The sequence below is a fragment of the Eurosta solidaginis genome, chromosome 4 (assembly GCF_040869045.1).
Source record: "Eurosta solidaginis isolate ZX-2024a chromosome 4, ASM4086904v1, whole genome shotgun sequence".
NCBI classification, from domain to species: Eukaryota; Metazoa; Arthropoda; class Insecta; order Diptera; family Tephritidae; genus Eurosta; species Eurosta solidaginis.
In genome coordinates this window covers 66,895,183-66,913,302 of record NC_090322.1, presented here as the reverse complement: position 1 = coordinate 66,913,302, position 18,120 = coordinate 66,895,183, and the positions used below count along the sequence as shown (strand labels likewise).

At 41.1% G+C, this 18,120-nt stretch overlaps 1 protein-coding gene across 2 annotated transcripts in view; it reads left to right on the top strand.

Annotated features, from left to right (window-relative positions):
- The first annotated feature begins 442 nt into the window (after positions 1-442).
- bys (Bystin) overlaps positions 443-18,120 on the top strand; it is a 34,003-nt gene continuing 16,325 nt past the window's right edge. For both annotated transcript variants that reach the window (XM_067781952.1, XM_067781951.1), the window contains exons 1-3: positions 443-665; positions 724-844; positions 902-1,136. In XM_067781952.1, coding sequence (XP_067638053.1) covers positions 537-665; positions 724-844; positions 902-1,136 — 485 coding nt within the window. In that variant the 5' untranslated portion in view covers positions 443-536. The remainder of the gene's footprint in view (positions 666-723; positions 845-901; positions 1,137-18,120) is intronic.

Here is an 18,120-nt window from a genome sequence, read left to right as displayed (position 1 = left end):
TGAAAATTAAATTTTTTGGTTGATATTTTATTCATGTGGCTGCTCCAGGTAAAGTAAATCGGCAGGTAAAATTCAAGTTATATGGCGGTTATATAAATGGTAAAACCGCAGTAAACTTTATTGTCAAAAGACTCGAAAATGTAGAGTGAAATGACTGAAGAAATGACCGCCATTTGACGAGAATTGTGCCGTGTGTGAGCAGAACAGTGCTATGCTCATTCCTATAAGTGGGAGCGGAATGCACGATCACATTAATAGGAACGAAACGGAAAATTTAGTCACAAAAGTTCATCACGCCCATGCAAACGTGACTATGAATATAACCGCTGCAGAAAGTCACTATGACCGTAAAATGACTAGTCAAATGACGTGGAGCGATTTTGCATGGTGAGTATTCTGACTGTTTCTGATTGTTCGGCACCGCAACACATCTTGTCACACATCCCTATTCAGGTGATTAATTTGGTCGCAACAATAATAGGAAAGCACGTGTGGCTATTAAAATACAACCAAGTTATTCTGCGAAATTTCGTATAATGGTAAAACCAAAAAAGTCGAAGACAGCTCCGGGTAAAAATGTGACATTAGAAAAGCAATTGACTCAAGGGAAGGTTTCAAAGCAAAAGTCTAAAAAAAAGTTTCAGTTGCGGGCAGAGGAATCTTCTGTTTGTTAATATGTTTCAGATCCGCAATCAAAATAATTAATTTAATCTTATTGTAAAGGTTCTAGATGGTAAAACCAGCAACAAAATTTTGGCTGCGGCTAAAGCTCAACAATTAGAGCTGAATAAATATAATTTCCCAAGTATTGAAGGAACAAAAAAGCAACCTAATATTAGCATAGGTTTGTTGAAAACTTTCATCATTTTTACTTTCAATAAATAAATATTTTTTCTACTAGGTGAGTTGACTGAAGAGGACGAAAACAAAAATGTCTCAGAAAATGATTTTATGGATAACCTGGAAATCGACGAGGAAGATGCCAAAGCCTTTGAACGTTATCAAAATCCACAGGAGGGTAAACGAACATTAAAGTTATCAGATCTTATATTAGAAAAAATTCAAGAGAAACAGCAGGATATACAAAGCAAGCTGACGGAAGATGGGTCCTTGAAAATAGAAGATATAGACCCCAGGTACATTTTTTATCCGGCAGATTTTCCATTAGGAATCAGGAGGGAAGGGGAGAGGTACACACACATACATACATACATTCCGAAGCTTTGGGCAGTGTTATCGATGTTGATGGTCCTTTGCCGGATATAGACCGACCATATTGGGAACGATTTATATGTCCACATTAAACCTTCAAGGCCAACCCTCCCTCCCAACCTAGTTCCATGAGGAGCTTGGGGTCGCCAGAGCCTCTTCTGTTAATGAAACAGGATTCGCCGCGGGTAGGTGAGGTTGACAATTGGGTTGGACAAGCTATATATTGCGCTGGGAACCCCTTGAAAGGGTTGCGCTGCACAATCCCTTGAATCCCGTGTCAAGGTAGTAAAACCATAAAAATAAAAATTTGCTTCTCGCCTAGTATAGTTAGAATAGTTTGGGACACAGTTGATTACTAGCAAGCATAGTGAACGGTAGTGCGCGCACAGTCAACACCTATACATTATATATTCCCTTTTGATCGATATTCGTGCTTACAAAAAACAAAGCACGTGTTAAACTTTTCGTCCATCGTAATTTTATTGAACGAACTATTACACGGCACTTATTAAAAATATTTAACACCCAAATCATGGGTGAACCTCCGGATAGAGGCAAAAAAATGCCAACATGCTCATGTTAAAATGGGACAATAGCAAGACTTAAAATTTCACCCACAATGTCCCCATATACCTGATCATGACAAGAACAGACTCCGGCGAAACTAACAAATACATCACTATTCTTAATCAAAAAAGCAATCGACGCCACATGTGGTAGCGAAGTCGAGGAACGCAACAAAACTAGAAGCGGTCAAATTTTGCTCAAAACCAAAAACAATTTGCAAGCAACAGACTTACGACATTGGTACAGTTAGACAACAAAATAAACATTGAAATTACCCAACACCGAACGCTCAATCAGTCCAGAGGTGTTATCTACTGAACCGATCTTAGAGGCTTGACAGAGGAACTCATCCTATCTGAACTAAAAACACAAAACGTTATCGAAGTCAAACAAATTTTAAAGAAATTTAAAACCAATATCGTCGAAACGGGTCTAGTGACGACTACCTTGCCAACAACACTACGAATCGGATATGAAATAGTAAATATCCAACCATACATCCCTTTGCCACTGAAATGCAAAAATTGCCTCAGATTTGGCTACATCGCATCTATATGCAAAAATGAAAAAAATATGTCAGAAATGCTCAAATACCTATCACCTCAACGACGATATGGAAGAACAATGTGCAAATAATGATGCCTGCGTTAACTGCATCACACAACATCTAGAACCAAACTATCATTCTGCTAACGACAAAAAATGTCCTATATTCCTGCAACAGAAAGAGATCCAGGCTATAAAGACAACTCTAAAAGTCGGCCACAAAACAGCTGTAGCTATCTATCAGCAACCACCAAAACTCACAAAAAGCAGCCATAGTGAATGAAAGCACCGTATCGACAAAAGTGACAAACAACAATACACAAACTGTGTAATCATACGTCTTGGAGTAGGGCAGGATTGAGAACACGTCCTTCCAACCTCCCAATGAGATGACTCCAAGACTCGCCCGTTGGGACCCCCAGTTCCCGTGCTGATCGGAATCTTATGCATTCCGACACCCCAAACGCTAGAAATCCCTATTATTATTAAAATATATTTATAATTTGTAATAATCTAAGTTTTAGGCTTAAAACGCCGTAATAATAAATAAATAATAATAATAATAATAGCTGCACAATTACCAAAACCCATCACAGAAAGACGCGACCAAGCGACCTACTCGGACATACCCAGCGAGTCTGATTTTGAAACCGAACCGGAATCAACCCAAGCCGGCCCTGCAAAAGCTTCGGCTACTACCACAATACTACCTGCAAAAACCTCCAAACGGCTGAGAGCACAGCTGAAAAGAATCAATAGCTCAAACAACAATAATCATTAAAACGTCTCAATAGCAACACTACATTCTCTAAGCACTAGTAGTACACAGTTAACTAGTTTTAAAGTTATTTCAAGTCTATCTTAATATAGTAACAATGTCTCTTAAAATATGCGATGGAACATAAACGGTTATGTTAACCACTTAATGAACTCCCTGCAAGAAACCCACCTACACTCCACAAATAATATTCCAATCCCCATCAATTTCTCCTTTTTACACAAAAATGTGTCTATCACTACGTACGGAGGAGTTGCACTTCTTATCCACAATAAAATCCAACACGCAGAAGTTACCGTAAACTCGCACGTTGAATCCATATCGTCAATAATTAATTCTAAAATTAAATTCCAGATATTTTCAGTGTACATTTCACATACCATACGGTGTACAACTTCAGACCTTATAAACACTTTTAAATCAAACCAGGTACCAAGCTAATTACCGGTGACTTCAATAGTTGGCATGGTGCTCTACACGTAATAACTCTAGGGGAAATATCGTCGCAAACTTTTTAGATGGCTCCGATTATATCATTCTTAACGATGGCTCCGCCACCCACCTCAGTACACACAATACTTTCTCCCAACTGGACCTCACTTTTTGTTCCCCACAATTAGCTATCGATGCAAAGTGGAATACTGAAGAATACTTACTGGGAAGTGATCACTACCCTATAGTAACAACTCTTTTCCATTCTCCTCACCAACCACAAGTTATCACAAAACCCAAATTCCGTATAGTACACGCGGACTGGGACAAGTACTATAATCTCACAGAAAAATTCGCCAAGGAGGTACCAACAAGTGAAAATATTAATAAGGAAGCCGCAAACATACAAAAAATTGTATTAACAAGTGCCCACTTCTCCATACCGCAGTCATCCAACAACTACCCCAAAAAAAGTGTTCCGTGGTGGAATAAAAAGCTAGAATACCTTAAGCAACACAAGAATCATCTATGGCGACATTTTAAACGTTCTATCACAAACGAGAATATAATAAACTATAAAAATTCGCCTCCAAACTAAAACGAGAAATTAAAATAGTCAAAAAAGATTCGTTATCCACATTCACCTCTGTCATTAAACCCACTACTCCCTCGGGAAAGGTGTGGTCGAATATTAGACGATTTTGTGGCGTTAAACCTAGAACAGGAATTCACTGCCTAACACACGACAAGTCAACTAAACTAGATAGATATGAAATAGCCAATACCTTTTGTGCCCATTGGTCAGAAGAGTCAGACGACTCTAATTTTCCCGAAATATTTAGATCTACGAAGGAACCTTTCTGTACAAACCCACAAAACTACACAACCGACGTTAATGCTGAAGAAATCGAAAAGGATATTTCCCACACGGAACTATGTATGGCTCTAAACAAACTTAGAGGAAAGATCCCAAGTTCCGATAGAATCACATACGACATGGTAAAGCAACTATCCCCCACAGCAAAGATACGTTTAACCTCGTTATATAACAGAATTCTCCACAATCACATACCGCAAATGTACAAGACAAGCACAATAATTCCCATTTTAAAACCTCAGGGTAACAAAACGTCCGTTCTCTCATATCGACCAGTACCACTTAACCCAGTACTCGCAAAAACCTTAGACAAAATCATAGCAAACAGGCTATGATGGTTTCTTACTAAAAAGAAATACTCAGTAGCCATCAAATGGGGTTTAGAAGGGGGAGATCAGTTACTGACAGTCTAATTTATTTAGACTCCATGATAACAAACTCCCTATCGTCTAGAAAACATATTTCAATGGTATCACTAGACTTTGCGAAGGCATTCGACAGAGTTGGTTTACACTCCGTTATAGAGCAGCTGCAAGAATGAGTTCCTTACTATAACTATGTAGCAAATTTTATGAAAAACAGGAAAATTAGAGTCAGAGTGGGTAATAGTTATTCCAATACCGCAAACCTTCACAATGGAATCCACCAGGGATCTCCACTCTCAGTCGTACTCTTGTTGTTGTTGTAGCGATTAGGTTACTCCCCGAAGGCTTTGGGGTTTATCGATGTGATGGTCCTTTGTCGGATACAGATCCGATACGCTCCGGTAACACAGCACCATTAAGGTGCTGACCCGACCATCTCGGGAACGATTTATATGGCCACATTGAACCTTCAGGCCATCCCTCCCTCCCACCCCCAAGTTCCATGAGGAGCTTGGGGTCGCCAGAGCCTCGTCTGTTAGTGAAACGGGATTCGCCGCTCGAAGGTGAGGTTGACAATTGGGTTGGAGAAGCTATATATTGCGCTACACAACCCCTTGAATCCCTGTTTTTTCACTTCATACGGCTGGGTTCTCAGGTGCCGTATTTCCTCAAAATGCTTACGGAGATGACTCCTTAAGCCCCTAGGCGGTGCTGGTTCATCAATCAGATGTCTGTTGTGATGCCCAGGTTTCTGGATATTCAACAGGAACTGTTTGGTCAGCATCTCATTTCTCTCCCTGATGGGGAGTATTCTCGCCTCATTATGCAGATGGTGTTCTGGGGACATAAGAAGACAGCCCGTGGCGATTCTGAGAGCAGTATTTTGGCAGGCCTGTAGTTTCTTCCAGTGGTAATTTTTAGGCTTGACGACTATATGGGTGACGCGTAGCACGTATTCGGCTGGCTAATTGCTTTGTATGTAGTCATGAGCGTTTCTTTATCTTTTCCCCAGGTACTGCCAACGAGGGATTTGAGGATTTTGTTACGGCTCTGAATTCTCGGAACAATTGCGGCTGCGTGCTCACCAAAATGTAGATCCTGATCAAACGTCACACCCAAGATTTTGGGGTGTAGGACAGTCGGTAGCGTAGTGCCATCGACGTGGATGTTCAAAATGGTCGACATTTGGGACGTCCATGTTGTAAATAAGGTCGCGGAAGATTTAGTCGGTGATAATGCTAGGTTTCGCGAGGCGAAAAAACTGGAGAGATCAGGGAGGTAGCCGTTTATTTTATTGCATAGCGCATCGATCTTTGGGCCTGGGCCTGTGGCCATTATTGTGCAGTCATCGGCGTAGGAAACGATTGTGACTCCTTCCGGTGGTGAAGGTAGCTTAGATATGTAGAATATAACAAAAGTGGGGATAGGACACCACCCTGTGGCACCCCTTGTTTAATTCTCCTTGGTTTTGATGTTTCGTTTCTAAATTGCACCGATGCCTGCCGACGACCCAGATAATTTGCGGTCCACGTTTTAAGACATGGGGGAAGGGTAGACCCTTCCAGGTCTTGCAGTAACGAGCCATGGTTGACCGTATCAAAAGCTTTTGATAGGTCTATTGCTACGAGTACTGTTCTATGGTGGGGGTATTGATTTAAACCGCAATTTATCTGGGTGCTAATGGCATTTAGCGCGGTGGTAGTGCTATGGAGTTTTCTGAAGCCATGCTGATGAGGGGCTAGCTGCAAATTTGCTTGGAAATAAGGGAGCAAAATGGCTTCAAGCGTCTTTGCCACTGGCGATAGGAGAGATCGTCCGAGATACGACTCACCTATGTTAGCTGGTTTCCCAGGCTTTAGTAGCGGGACCACCTTGGCCATTTTCCATTTCTCGGGTATGACAAAGGTGGAAAGAGACAGGTTGAAGACATGTGCTAAATATTTGAAACCCTCTTTCCCTAGGCTTTTAAGCATCGGCATGGCTATGCCGTCTGGGCCCACTGCTTTGGATGGTTTAGCACGACCAATGGCGTCCTCAACCTCTTTAGCGGTGATTTAGGCGGTGTTGGCTCATCAATCAGATGTCTCTTGGGATGCACAGGTTTCTGGGTATTCAACAGGAACTGTTTGGTTAGCATCTCGTTTCTCTCCCTGATGGTGAGTATTCTCGCCTCATTATGTAGATGGTGTTCTGGGGACATAAGAAGACAGCCCGTGGGGGTTCTGAGCGCAGTATTTTGGCAGGCCTGTAGCTTCTTCCAGTGGGTAGTTTTCAGGCTTGGCGACCATATAAGGGACGCGTAGCACGCAAACGGCTGGCTAATTGCCTTGTATGTAGTCATGAGCGTTTCTTTATCTTTTCCCCAGGTACTGCCAACGAGGGATTTGAGGATTTCGTTACGGCTCTGAATTCTCGGAAAAATTGCGGCTGCGTGCTCACCAAAATGTAGATCCTGATCAAACGTCACACCCAAGATTTTGGGGTGTAGGACAGTCGGTAGCGTAGTGCCATCGACGTGGATGTTCAAAATGGTCGACATTTGGGACGTCCATGTTGTAAATAAGATCGCGGAAGATTTAGTCGGTGATAATGCCAGGTTTCGCGAGGCGAAAAAACCGGAGAGATCAGGGAGGTAGCTGTTTATTTTATCGCATAGCTCATCGATCTGTGGGCCTGGGCCTGTGGCCATTATTGTGCAGTCATCGGCGTAGGAAACGATTGTGACTCCTTCCGCTGGTGAAGGTAGCTTAGATATGTAGAAATTAAACAAAAGTGGGGATAGGACACCACCCTGTGGCACCCCTTGTTTAATTCTCCTTGGTTTTGATGTTTCGTTTCTGAATTGCACCGATGCCTGCCGACTACCCAGATAATTTGCGGTTCACCTTTTAAGACATGGGGGGAAGGGTAGACCCTTCCAAGTCTTGCAGTAACGTGCCATGGCTGACCGTATCAAAAGCTTTTGATATGTCTAGCGCTGCGAGTACTGTTCTATGGTGGGGCTTCTGATTTAAACCACAATTTATCTGGGTGCTAATGGCATTTAGCGCGGTGGTGGTCCTATGGAGTTTTCTAAAGCCATGTTTTCTAAGGCTAGCTGCAAATTTGCTTTGAAGTAGGGGAGCAAAATGGCTTCAAGCGTCTTGGGTACTGGCGATAGGAGAGATATCGGGTGATATGACTCTCTTATGTTAGCTGGTTTCTGGCTTTAGCAGCGGGACCACCTTGACCATTTTCCATTTTTCGGGTATGACAAAGGTGGAAAGAGACAGGTTGAAGACATGTGCTAAACATTTGATACCCTCTTTCCCCAGGCATGGCTATGCCGTGTGGGCCCACTGCTTTGGATGGGTTAGCATGACCGATGGCATCCTCAACCTCTTTGGCGGTGATGGTAATTGGTGACGCGCTGAACTTATGTTTACGTGTGTGTCTGTTGGCCCTCCGTCTATTTTTGTCGACCGTAGAATGCATTATGTATTGTCGGCAGAAAGTGCTCGCGCATTTTTTCGCATCCGACAGCACTTTGTCGCCAAAGGCGATGGAAACTTTGTCATTGTGCCTAGACGGATTTGATAGGGACTTTACAGTGGACCAAAGTTTACCTACACCGGCAGAGAGGTTACAACCGCTTAGGTACTCCTCCCATTTCGCCCACTTGTGTTCATCCACAAGCAATCTGATGCGTTGGTTTATATCCCTTATTTGGGGGTCGCCGGGGTCGAGCTTTCTTATAAGGTCACGTTCTCTCGCTAAACTTGCGGCCTCTGCCGGGAAGTGGGGTCGAATTTCGGGAATTTTACCGGCGGGAATGAAACGAGCCGAGGCGGATTCAATGACCTTGCGGAAAGCACGCTCCCCTTGGCGGGTATCAGTTGGGATAGGGAGGGCAGCAAAGCGGGTGTCTGTAAAGGATTTGTATTCGTCCCACTTTCCTTTTTCAAAGTTAATGAAAGTGCGTTTTTCTGCGACGATGAAGTCGGCGGAACGCTCGAGCGAAATAAGTATAGGCAGGTGGTCGGATGCCAATGTTACCATCGGCTGCCAGTTGACGCAGTTTACGAGTTCTGCGCTCACGATTGAAATATCTGGCGAGCTGTGACAGCTTCCTACCATACGTGTGGGGGCATCGGTGCAATTCAGAAACGAAACATCAAAGCCAAGAAAAATTAAACAAAGGGGTGCCACAGGGTGGTGACCTATCCCCACTTTAGTTTAATTTTTACAAATCAAAACTACCTTCGCCACCGGGAGGAGTTACTATCGTTTCTTACGCCGATGACTGCATAATAATGGCCACAGGCCCGGGCCCACAGATCGATGAGGTTTGCAACAGAATAAACGGCTACCTCCCACATCTCTCCAGTTTTTTCACCTCGCGAAACCTGGCATTATCACCGACTAAATCATCCGCGACCTTATTTACAACTTGGACGTCCCAAACGTCGGCCATTTTGAACATCCACGTCGATGGCACTACGCTACCGACTGTCCTACGCCCCAAAATCTTGGGTGTGCCGTTTGATCAGGATCTACATTTTGGTGAGCACGCAGCCGCAATTGTTCCGAAAATCCAGAGCCGTAATAAAATCCTCAAATCCCTTGCTGGCAATACTTGGGGAAAAGACAAAGAAACGCTCATTACCACATACAAAGCAATTGGCCAGCCGTTTGCGTGCTACGCGTCCCTTATATGGCCGCCAAGCCTGAAAACTACCCATTGGAAGAAGCTACAGGCCTGCCAAAATACTGCGCTCAGAACCCCCACGGGCTGTCTTCTTATGTCCCCAGAACACCATCTACATAATGAGGCGCGAATACTCACCATCAGGGAGAGAAATGAGATGCTAACCAAACAGTTCCTGTTGAATACACAGAAACCTGGGCATCCCAAGAGACATCTGATTGATGAGCCAACACCGCCTAGGGACTTAAGGAGTCATCTCCGTAAGCATTTTGAGGAAATACGGCACCTGAGAACTCAGCCGTATGAAGCAAAAAACACAAGCAGGTCCTTGGTGAACTCCACAAACAGGCGTCGGACTTTTATGCCGGGAATTACCCGGTGAATCCAGTACTCAGGGAAAAGTACCCAAAACTTGCGGAAGAGAAACGCATACTCCCCAGGGAAACGCGAGTCACTCTGGATCAACTTCGTTCTGGATACTGTAACAGGTTAAACCCTTACATATCCAGAATCAACCCCGACATACCAAATGTATGCCCCGCTTGCAATGTGTCCCCACATGACACCAACCATCTCTTTAATTGTAATGTGGAACCAACGCCTCTAACACCCCTTTCGTATGAACTCCACAAACAGGCGTCGGACCTTTATGCCGGGAATTGCCCGGTGAATCCAGTACTCAAAGAAAAGTACCCAAAACTTGCGGAAGAGGAACGCATACTTCCCAGGGAAACGCGTGTCACTCTTGCTCAACTTCGTTCTGGATACTGTAACAGGTTAAACTCTTACCTATACAGAATCAACCCCGACATACAAAATGTATGCCCCGCTTGCAATGTGTCCCCACATGACACTAACCATCTCTTTAATTGTAATGTGGAACCAACGCCTCTAACACCCCTTTCCCTATGGTCCACCCCTGTTGAAACAGCAAGTTTCCTTGGACTCCCGTTAGAGGATATTGATGACAATTTGTGATCGGTCGCGGCTGTTAGGTGGGGCGAAGCACTGCTACAACAACAACAACAACAACCACATTTAGTATCACAACAAAACACGAAGTTATATGCAACTCCCTATAACCAGAATACTCATCTGCATTTGCTGCTGAAGTTATAGCCATTTACAATGCTCACTAATTTACAAAGATATACATGGTAAATATGCTATATGCTCTGACCCGCTCTCTTCATTAGACTCTATATCCAATCTGCAAAACCACGAATCCACGCCAGTAACATAAGACGACTAATTACAGAATATTACTCCAAATTCATCCTAATCTGGATACCCGGTCATTCAAACATCCAGGGAAACGAACTAGCAGACCAAACCGCAAAGTCTAGCCACCTAGCTCCGCTTGTGGCTGCCCAAAATTGCAACATCAGAGACATAAAAAGGTACATGTTGTTGTTGTTGTTGTTGTAGCAATAAGGTTGCTCCCCGAAGGCTTTGGGGAGTGTTATCGATGTGATGGTCCTTTGCCGGATACAGATCCGGTACGCTCCGGTACCACAGCACCATTAAGGTGCTAGCCCGACTATCTCGGGAGCGATTTATGTGGCCACATTAAACCTTCAGGCCATTCCCTCCCTCCCCACCCCAAGTTCAATGAGGAGCTTGGGGTCGCCAGAGCCTCGTCTGTTAGTGAAACAGGATTCTAAGCTATATATTGCGCTGGCAACCTGAAGAATTGCGCTACACAGCCCCTTGAATCTGGTATTTTAGACGCCTCTTACGACAGGCATACCTACCGCGGGTATATTCTGAACCCCTAACCCGCTGGGGGTATCAACACATGAACACCAACGAGACCAACGTCAACATATTTATTCGAAACATAGACAACATTCCAGGACTTGACATAATAAAATTCGAACGTCCCCGACTCGGCTACTCAAAAATTACCCACAGCTATCACTTAGACAACCAACCTCCCAAGGACTGCAACTTCTGCAACTCCAGCGTGCTTATCACTATCCAACATCTACTAACTGAATGCCCATCCTTCCAAACACAACGTACCCGAGCTTTTTCCAGTAACAACCCTTTGTATTGTATTGTATTTATTTGAATATTTGTTCCTAGCACAACAATTTTGGCAAATTATTTAACAGTGCTAGTATGAATAGCATGAGATATAAAAATTGAACATTTATAATAATAATAAATTAGATTAATCAAATTAAATTAAATATAACAGATAATAGTGAAATATTTTTGTATGTAAATGTAAATCTTAAAACTAAAGAAAAGTAATTAATAAATATTAAAAGACAGCAGTAGTGATGATAACCTTTGGCTGGTTATAGATCGAATAGTATTTAACAAATAAAGGAAGAAGACACAGAGAAAGGAAAAGGACTTAGAAATGAACATTTTAACAACAACAATTTGAGATACAGTTTAAGAGTCATTAAAAAATGATGTTAGCTCTTTTTTGAAGTGCAGAGCATTACTTAAGAGTCGAAGACTTGTAGGTAGGTAGTTCCAAAGACGTATTGCAGTAACAAAGAATTGGCGCTCAGCGGTTAGCGTGCGGTATCTAATGTGCTTAAGAAGAAGCACCGATCTTGATGATTGCAGAAAAATAAGCTTACGATTCGTGTATATCGTGTGTATCAATTTATGGAGGAAGGACAGTGTTTTGACTATTAAAAGATTTTCGAAAGAAATGTTTAGCAACCTTTCAGCATGTTGTGATACGTGGTCAAGTCTTTTCAACCCATAAACATATCTAGCAATGTTGTTGTAAACAACATTTAGTTTGTTCTTGCACAGATAGTCACAGTTTGAGTAAATCACACAACCATGGAGTAGCGTAGGTATTAAGTACGCTTTAGCCAGAAGTAGTCTTATGTGCAAAGGCGTGAAATACTGTGTTAACCATAGTGTACGAAGAATTCCAAACACTTTTCCAACCGTTCTAAAAATATGGTCTTTCCTTGCGTTAGACTTCACAGAAAGTATGGCTTGGACAACATCACAATTATCGACACAAACAAACTCGAAAGGGCTAGTGTCAACATTAACACGCACGGAGTAGTTATCAATACACACATTGTCGGCTGAGTTTGGTAGTCTTACAAAAGTATTATTTATTTCGTTGATGTCGACATCAGGGGGATGAGAGAGGTCACTTTTGGGCTTACCAATTCCTATTTGTTTGATATTGTTTCACTTTTTTTTTTTTTCAAAGCAGAACTAAACTTATACTTAAAATAATTTGCCTTAGCCAGCCTTATGGCTTTGCTTGCAGTAAGCCGAGCTGTTTTAAAGCAGCTATGCGCTTCGACTGTTTTGTACCTTTTCCACCGTGAGTAGGCTTGGTTACGAAGGTGGATAAGGTGTTTTAATGTAGCATTGAACCAAGGGCTATTCTTGTATTTAGGTGTTTTTATTTTTAGTGGAACGTGATCATCGAATAACTTATTTATGTTATCCTGCAGAAACTTTGTCTGGTCATCAGCCGATGTTAACGTACGAATCAAGCTCCATTCAAACGACTCAACGGACTCAGCAAGAGAATAATAATCTATACTTCTGTAATCGCGATACGCGAACGAACTTGGCCTATATGATGTTTGGAAGTTGTAGTTTAGGAATATCAGGTCGTGTTTTGAGAAGCAGGAGGCGGATAGTTGCGCGTAGTGAATCATTTTATGAAGATCATTAACAAAAAATAAATCTAATAGAGAAGAGTTAGTATTTGTGAAATGCGTTGGTATAGCACAGTTTGTGGGAAAAAGTCCCAGAGATTCCATGCTTTGTTTTAAAGTGGCATCCACCAGTAGGTTACTATTAAAATCTCCAGCGATGACAATATTGTCATAGTCTAATAGTAACAATTGAAGAAATTCAATAAACGCGGAAAAATCTACTAGTCTATTCGGTCTGTATACACAGCCGATAAGAAGCCTACTATTATTCTAAGAAAACATATGAACAAACACATATTCCACAGGATCACCTGGACGACCACTTCTATCAACTCTGAAAAAAAGGTATCCATTTATCTTCACCATATCATTTTTATGAAACGAAGAAAACCATGTTTCTGAAACACAAATGACATCAATATCGGAGCCTTCTGACAGAAACCTCAACTCGTCAAGCTTTTTATAAAGGCTTTGCGCATTAATATTGGCAAAACTAAGGGGTGCTGCTATCTCTAAGCCGATGCTAAGCAGTGACGTGATTCACATCATTAATTCAATCATTATGTCTACACATATGTACATACACGCAGCGGAGATGAGATGCCCAAACACATGCAGACATCTTATTGAGATGCTCCTAAATGTAGGCAATTATAATTGTGGAAGTGTCGCTCACACATACAAGCGCATGGGGTGTGAGAGAAGCTATACAAATTATACAATTGTAGTTACACTGAGAAGTTTGAGAGCTGATGGACTAGTAGATTCTGGAAGCAACTAGAAGATGCGAACAGAGAGTATAAAAGGCAGCAGATGTAGAGGCGCTGGAATTCAGTTTGATTTGAGTTGTGAAGCAGTTACGATTAAGACGATATCTAGCGAGCAACAGCAGTATTATTTTGAAAGTCAGTTTCATTTAAGCTATCAGTTTGGTTATTAAGCTATTCGTTGCACAGTTTGAGTGTTATTGTGAAGTATTTTAATAAAGGCCATTTTTCCATTATTCAATATTGGAGTTATTTATTCAACAGTTTAGCGATACGAACCTAGCAAAAGGGCAAATAAGATGATTTGCAGCAAATTCGTTACAATATGAACAAATTTCAGACCGTTGGCTTTTTTTCTGACTATGCGCAACAAAGTAGATAGACAGTCTTTGGAACTCGGGGACTCACTATCGGAGACCAACATTATAAAAAAAATTAAGTGAATGATTTACACTGAACAACATAATTAAAGATTTTGTGATGTTGTAGGTGGAGAAAAAGACAGGGAAGGAGTAGATTAGAAGAGAGCAAAGAGAAATATTTATTAGCAGGAGGCTGTTAGTTAAGCCTTTGGTGGCCCTCCAGGGCGTTGTTCGCAACCAGCGTGTCGTCTTCACGAAAGGAAGTATTGTTTTCCGGGTCGAGACTGTCGAGAAAACTCAGGCTGGGGACTGCTTCGGGTCGGTCGCTGATTTTTCGCTTTATATGCACCATACCCCGCATTGTGAAGACCGATGAAACCTTTTTCCTCTTCTTTAGATGAATCGCAGCCTTGAAGATCTCATAGTTGTTTTTGGTCAGCGATGCATTAACAAAGATAGGCTCATTGGAATTTATTCCCACATGCACGAGCCGCTGCCCTTTGGTGTTGTTGTGGCGCCTGAAGCTCGCAATCGTTTTCAACAGCGTGTTTTAGCGTGAAGCAGAGGTGGTGGAAAATCTTTTGTAAGTTTTCCCCTTCCTCGAAGGGAATCCCATGAACTCGGACGTCGCATGCAGCAATTTGGAGTTCTTGCTTAGATATAAAGTTTTCCTGCATACATACTCTCTGTTTTAGTGTGGCTATTTCATTTTCGAGGTGCCCAATCCTCTCAAACATACCCTCCATACCCTCCATACGATTAATTCTACCACTTAACTCGTTTAACTCCTTCTTCAGGCCTTCAAATTTATCTTCCAGTTTTCTGCATGTAAACTCCATCATACGCTTTTCTGCTTCCATTATTTTATTGGACAACGAGTCATTGTACTTTATCAGTCGTTGGTCGATTGTACGGATGAGGATAGGAGATGAATCGCTTAGACGAGGAGCCTTTTTAATTATTTCAGCTTCATTGCCCAAGTCTCGCCACGACGTTTTCCAGAATTTTGAGACATGGTGTTCCAATAAAATACTCCGAAAAATAGATGAGTTGGAACCAGGTGTCAGCACAGGCGTAGGTGGTATAATTTAATTTTAGACTATCAACCGATAGATGGCGCGAATGCGAATGTTAAATTACTGAAAGCTTACAGCACAGAAATTGGCGGGAGATTTTCAGTTGTTGGTAGCTATATTATATTAAACTTTTTTTGTTGTACCACTGTTGTTATTGTATTATGACAAATATACTTGTGATTCTCATTAAATTCACTACAAATGATGAGTTTCAGCTGCACTCCGTGCTCCACACTTTGGGAGTTGCTAGAGATTTTGATACTTTTGAAAGTTTATCTTAAATTATCGACAGAAATGATACATTTTTTTAATTATTTGCGCGCTCACTTTAAAACAATACTTCACACGAACAGAGTTGCCAACTTTAACACTGCTATCTACCCCAAATGCAGAAAATATTTCCAAATTCATATCTTTCCTGAAATCGACTCGCCTCTACTATGAGATTAAAAAAAAAAAAAAAAACTAATGGTCAATAAAATTTAACTTACCTACATAATAATTTCAAAGCAAACATTTAACTGACATTGTTAAACGTTACGAGCGGAAGGCCTTAACAGCCATTGCTCTTGCAATACTGCTAGCTTGTAATTTTAATTATAATATAGAAATAAATAATAATAATAATAATAATAGTTTGGGACACATTTGTGGAATTCACAAGAGTGCCGTATCCATGTAAAATTTCAGTATTTGAGTTGTTTCCATGGCTACCAATATAAAATTTGACTAAAGCATAGCACATACGGCGAAGAGGAGGCCTGTGTAATTCCAGCGGGTGAGGGGCATTGCTACAACAACAAGAGGGGGCTTAGAATATACCCGCGGCAGGTATGCCTGTCGTAAGAGGCCTCTAAAATAGCCAAATGATTCAATTTTCAACTTCAACTTGTATCTTTAAAACAGCCGAGGCTTTGGCGACCTCAAGTGGAACCAAGGAGTGGGGAGTGTGATGTCCTGGAAGGTTTCATGCAGGCATGCTTAACCAACGAACCGATATCATTTCGTTACGATAATTAACGTTAATAAACGAAACAAAGTCATTTCGTTTCGTTTAATAACGTTAAGAACGTCAAATTAACGAAATGATTTTGTTTCGTTTTCTGCCATATCAAAACGAAATAAAATTGTTTATGTTGATTATTAATTTCAAACTATGCTGGCAAAGCTGATTGATGGCGGAGTCATTAAAGCTGAAAGCATTAGCCAAGCTGATTGCAACTTTTCTAATGAATTTTGACAGTACGACCATTTCTCAGAGTATTTTTGACATTACAACCAACGAATTACACAAACAAATTACATGGAGTTTGTGTGTGTATGTCCGCTCGCTGTTACCACCTTACGGCTTCACCATGGCTATAGCATTGCCAGCACAATTCAAACATAAAGTATCACGTTTTTGTTAACGTTTTTAACGTTAACGAAAGCTTTTCGTTTCGGTTAAAAACGAGATACAATTTATCTTGATAATTTCTTTATCGATAATATTTCGAAGTGTTTCAACGGAAACGGTGGAAATTTTTTGATAAACGATTAGCTTTACGTTAAGGTGCATCCCTGGTTTCATGTGGTCATATTAAATCGATCCCGAGATGGTCGGGCTTGTACCTTAATGCTGCTTGTTACCGGAACGTACCGGATCTATATCTGGCAAACGACCATCAACGTCGATAATATTCCCCAAGGCCTTAGGGGAGTATCTTTATCGCTTCAACAACCTTGTGTATTGCCTAAGTTTTCGGGCTACGCTATCCATAATTAATGTTAAGGATCCTTTCAATAACCAAAGTAATATTCAATTCAAAATAGTCATTGTTTTGTATGAAAGCAAACGTGGTTCGCTAATGGAAATCCAACCCGTTTCATATTTAGTGTACATATATATATATATATTAGACCTGGCGCAGCTTATATTAGATTTTTTTTTTTGGAATTTTGAGTACGGGGATTGGTCAAATATGCGATTCGATGTAATAATTCATGTGGTAAATTTTTAACTCGATCAGAGTGTGCCAACCTGTGCCATAATGAGGTCAAAGGTCAAAATATAGAAAAACACTTGTTTTTTCTACTGTTATCTGTTTATTTATTATATATAGAATGTAATGACCTCATTTTTCCTCAATATTTTGCACACTAATTTTTTCTATATGTCCAATAATGATAAGAAAATTTATAAATATTAAAAAAGAGTAAATTAGTAAAAATTCCATTGAACTAAGGCGGGCCACTGACTACACAATTTATCTGCACAAGACTGTTGTTGGAATTGAGTGGAATTGCGTTCACTGAGTTCACAACAACAAATTACTCGAATTTGCGCAGATAATGTAGTCAGTGGCCCGCCTAACGGTAAATTCATACATTACGGTTCACATACGCCAATGTTGATAATTAGACAGACTGAGACGTGCAAATAGAGCTTTTAATATTTTGTCATTGCGAAATTGACTGTGGTTAAGAAAGGGTCTTTATTAAAATAATTAAAAATAGTAAAAGTTATACTGCAATATCGTGATGGCTGTAAATAATTTTGTTACACTTAGATCTGCTGACTCAAACGTATATTTGATAGGAAAATGTGAAAAAAATATACTTGGAAGCAAGTTACCGTCAAAACTACAAGTGCTGAAATGTTTTTTTTACTATGTGCGGTGTGAAAAGAAAACAATTAAGGAAAGTGCTAAATTGGCTTCGAAGGAAATATTGCCTTTTTGGGAAAGAGCGCGTGTTCCAACGTTAAACAAAAAAACATGTGACGATAAATTGGTGAAATTATATGATGAGTG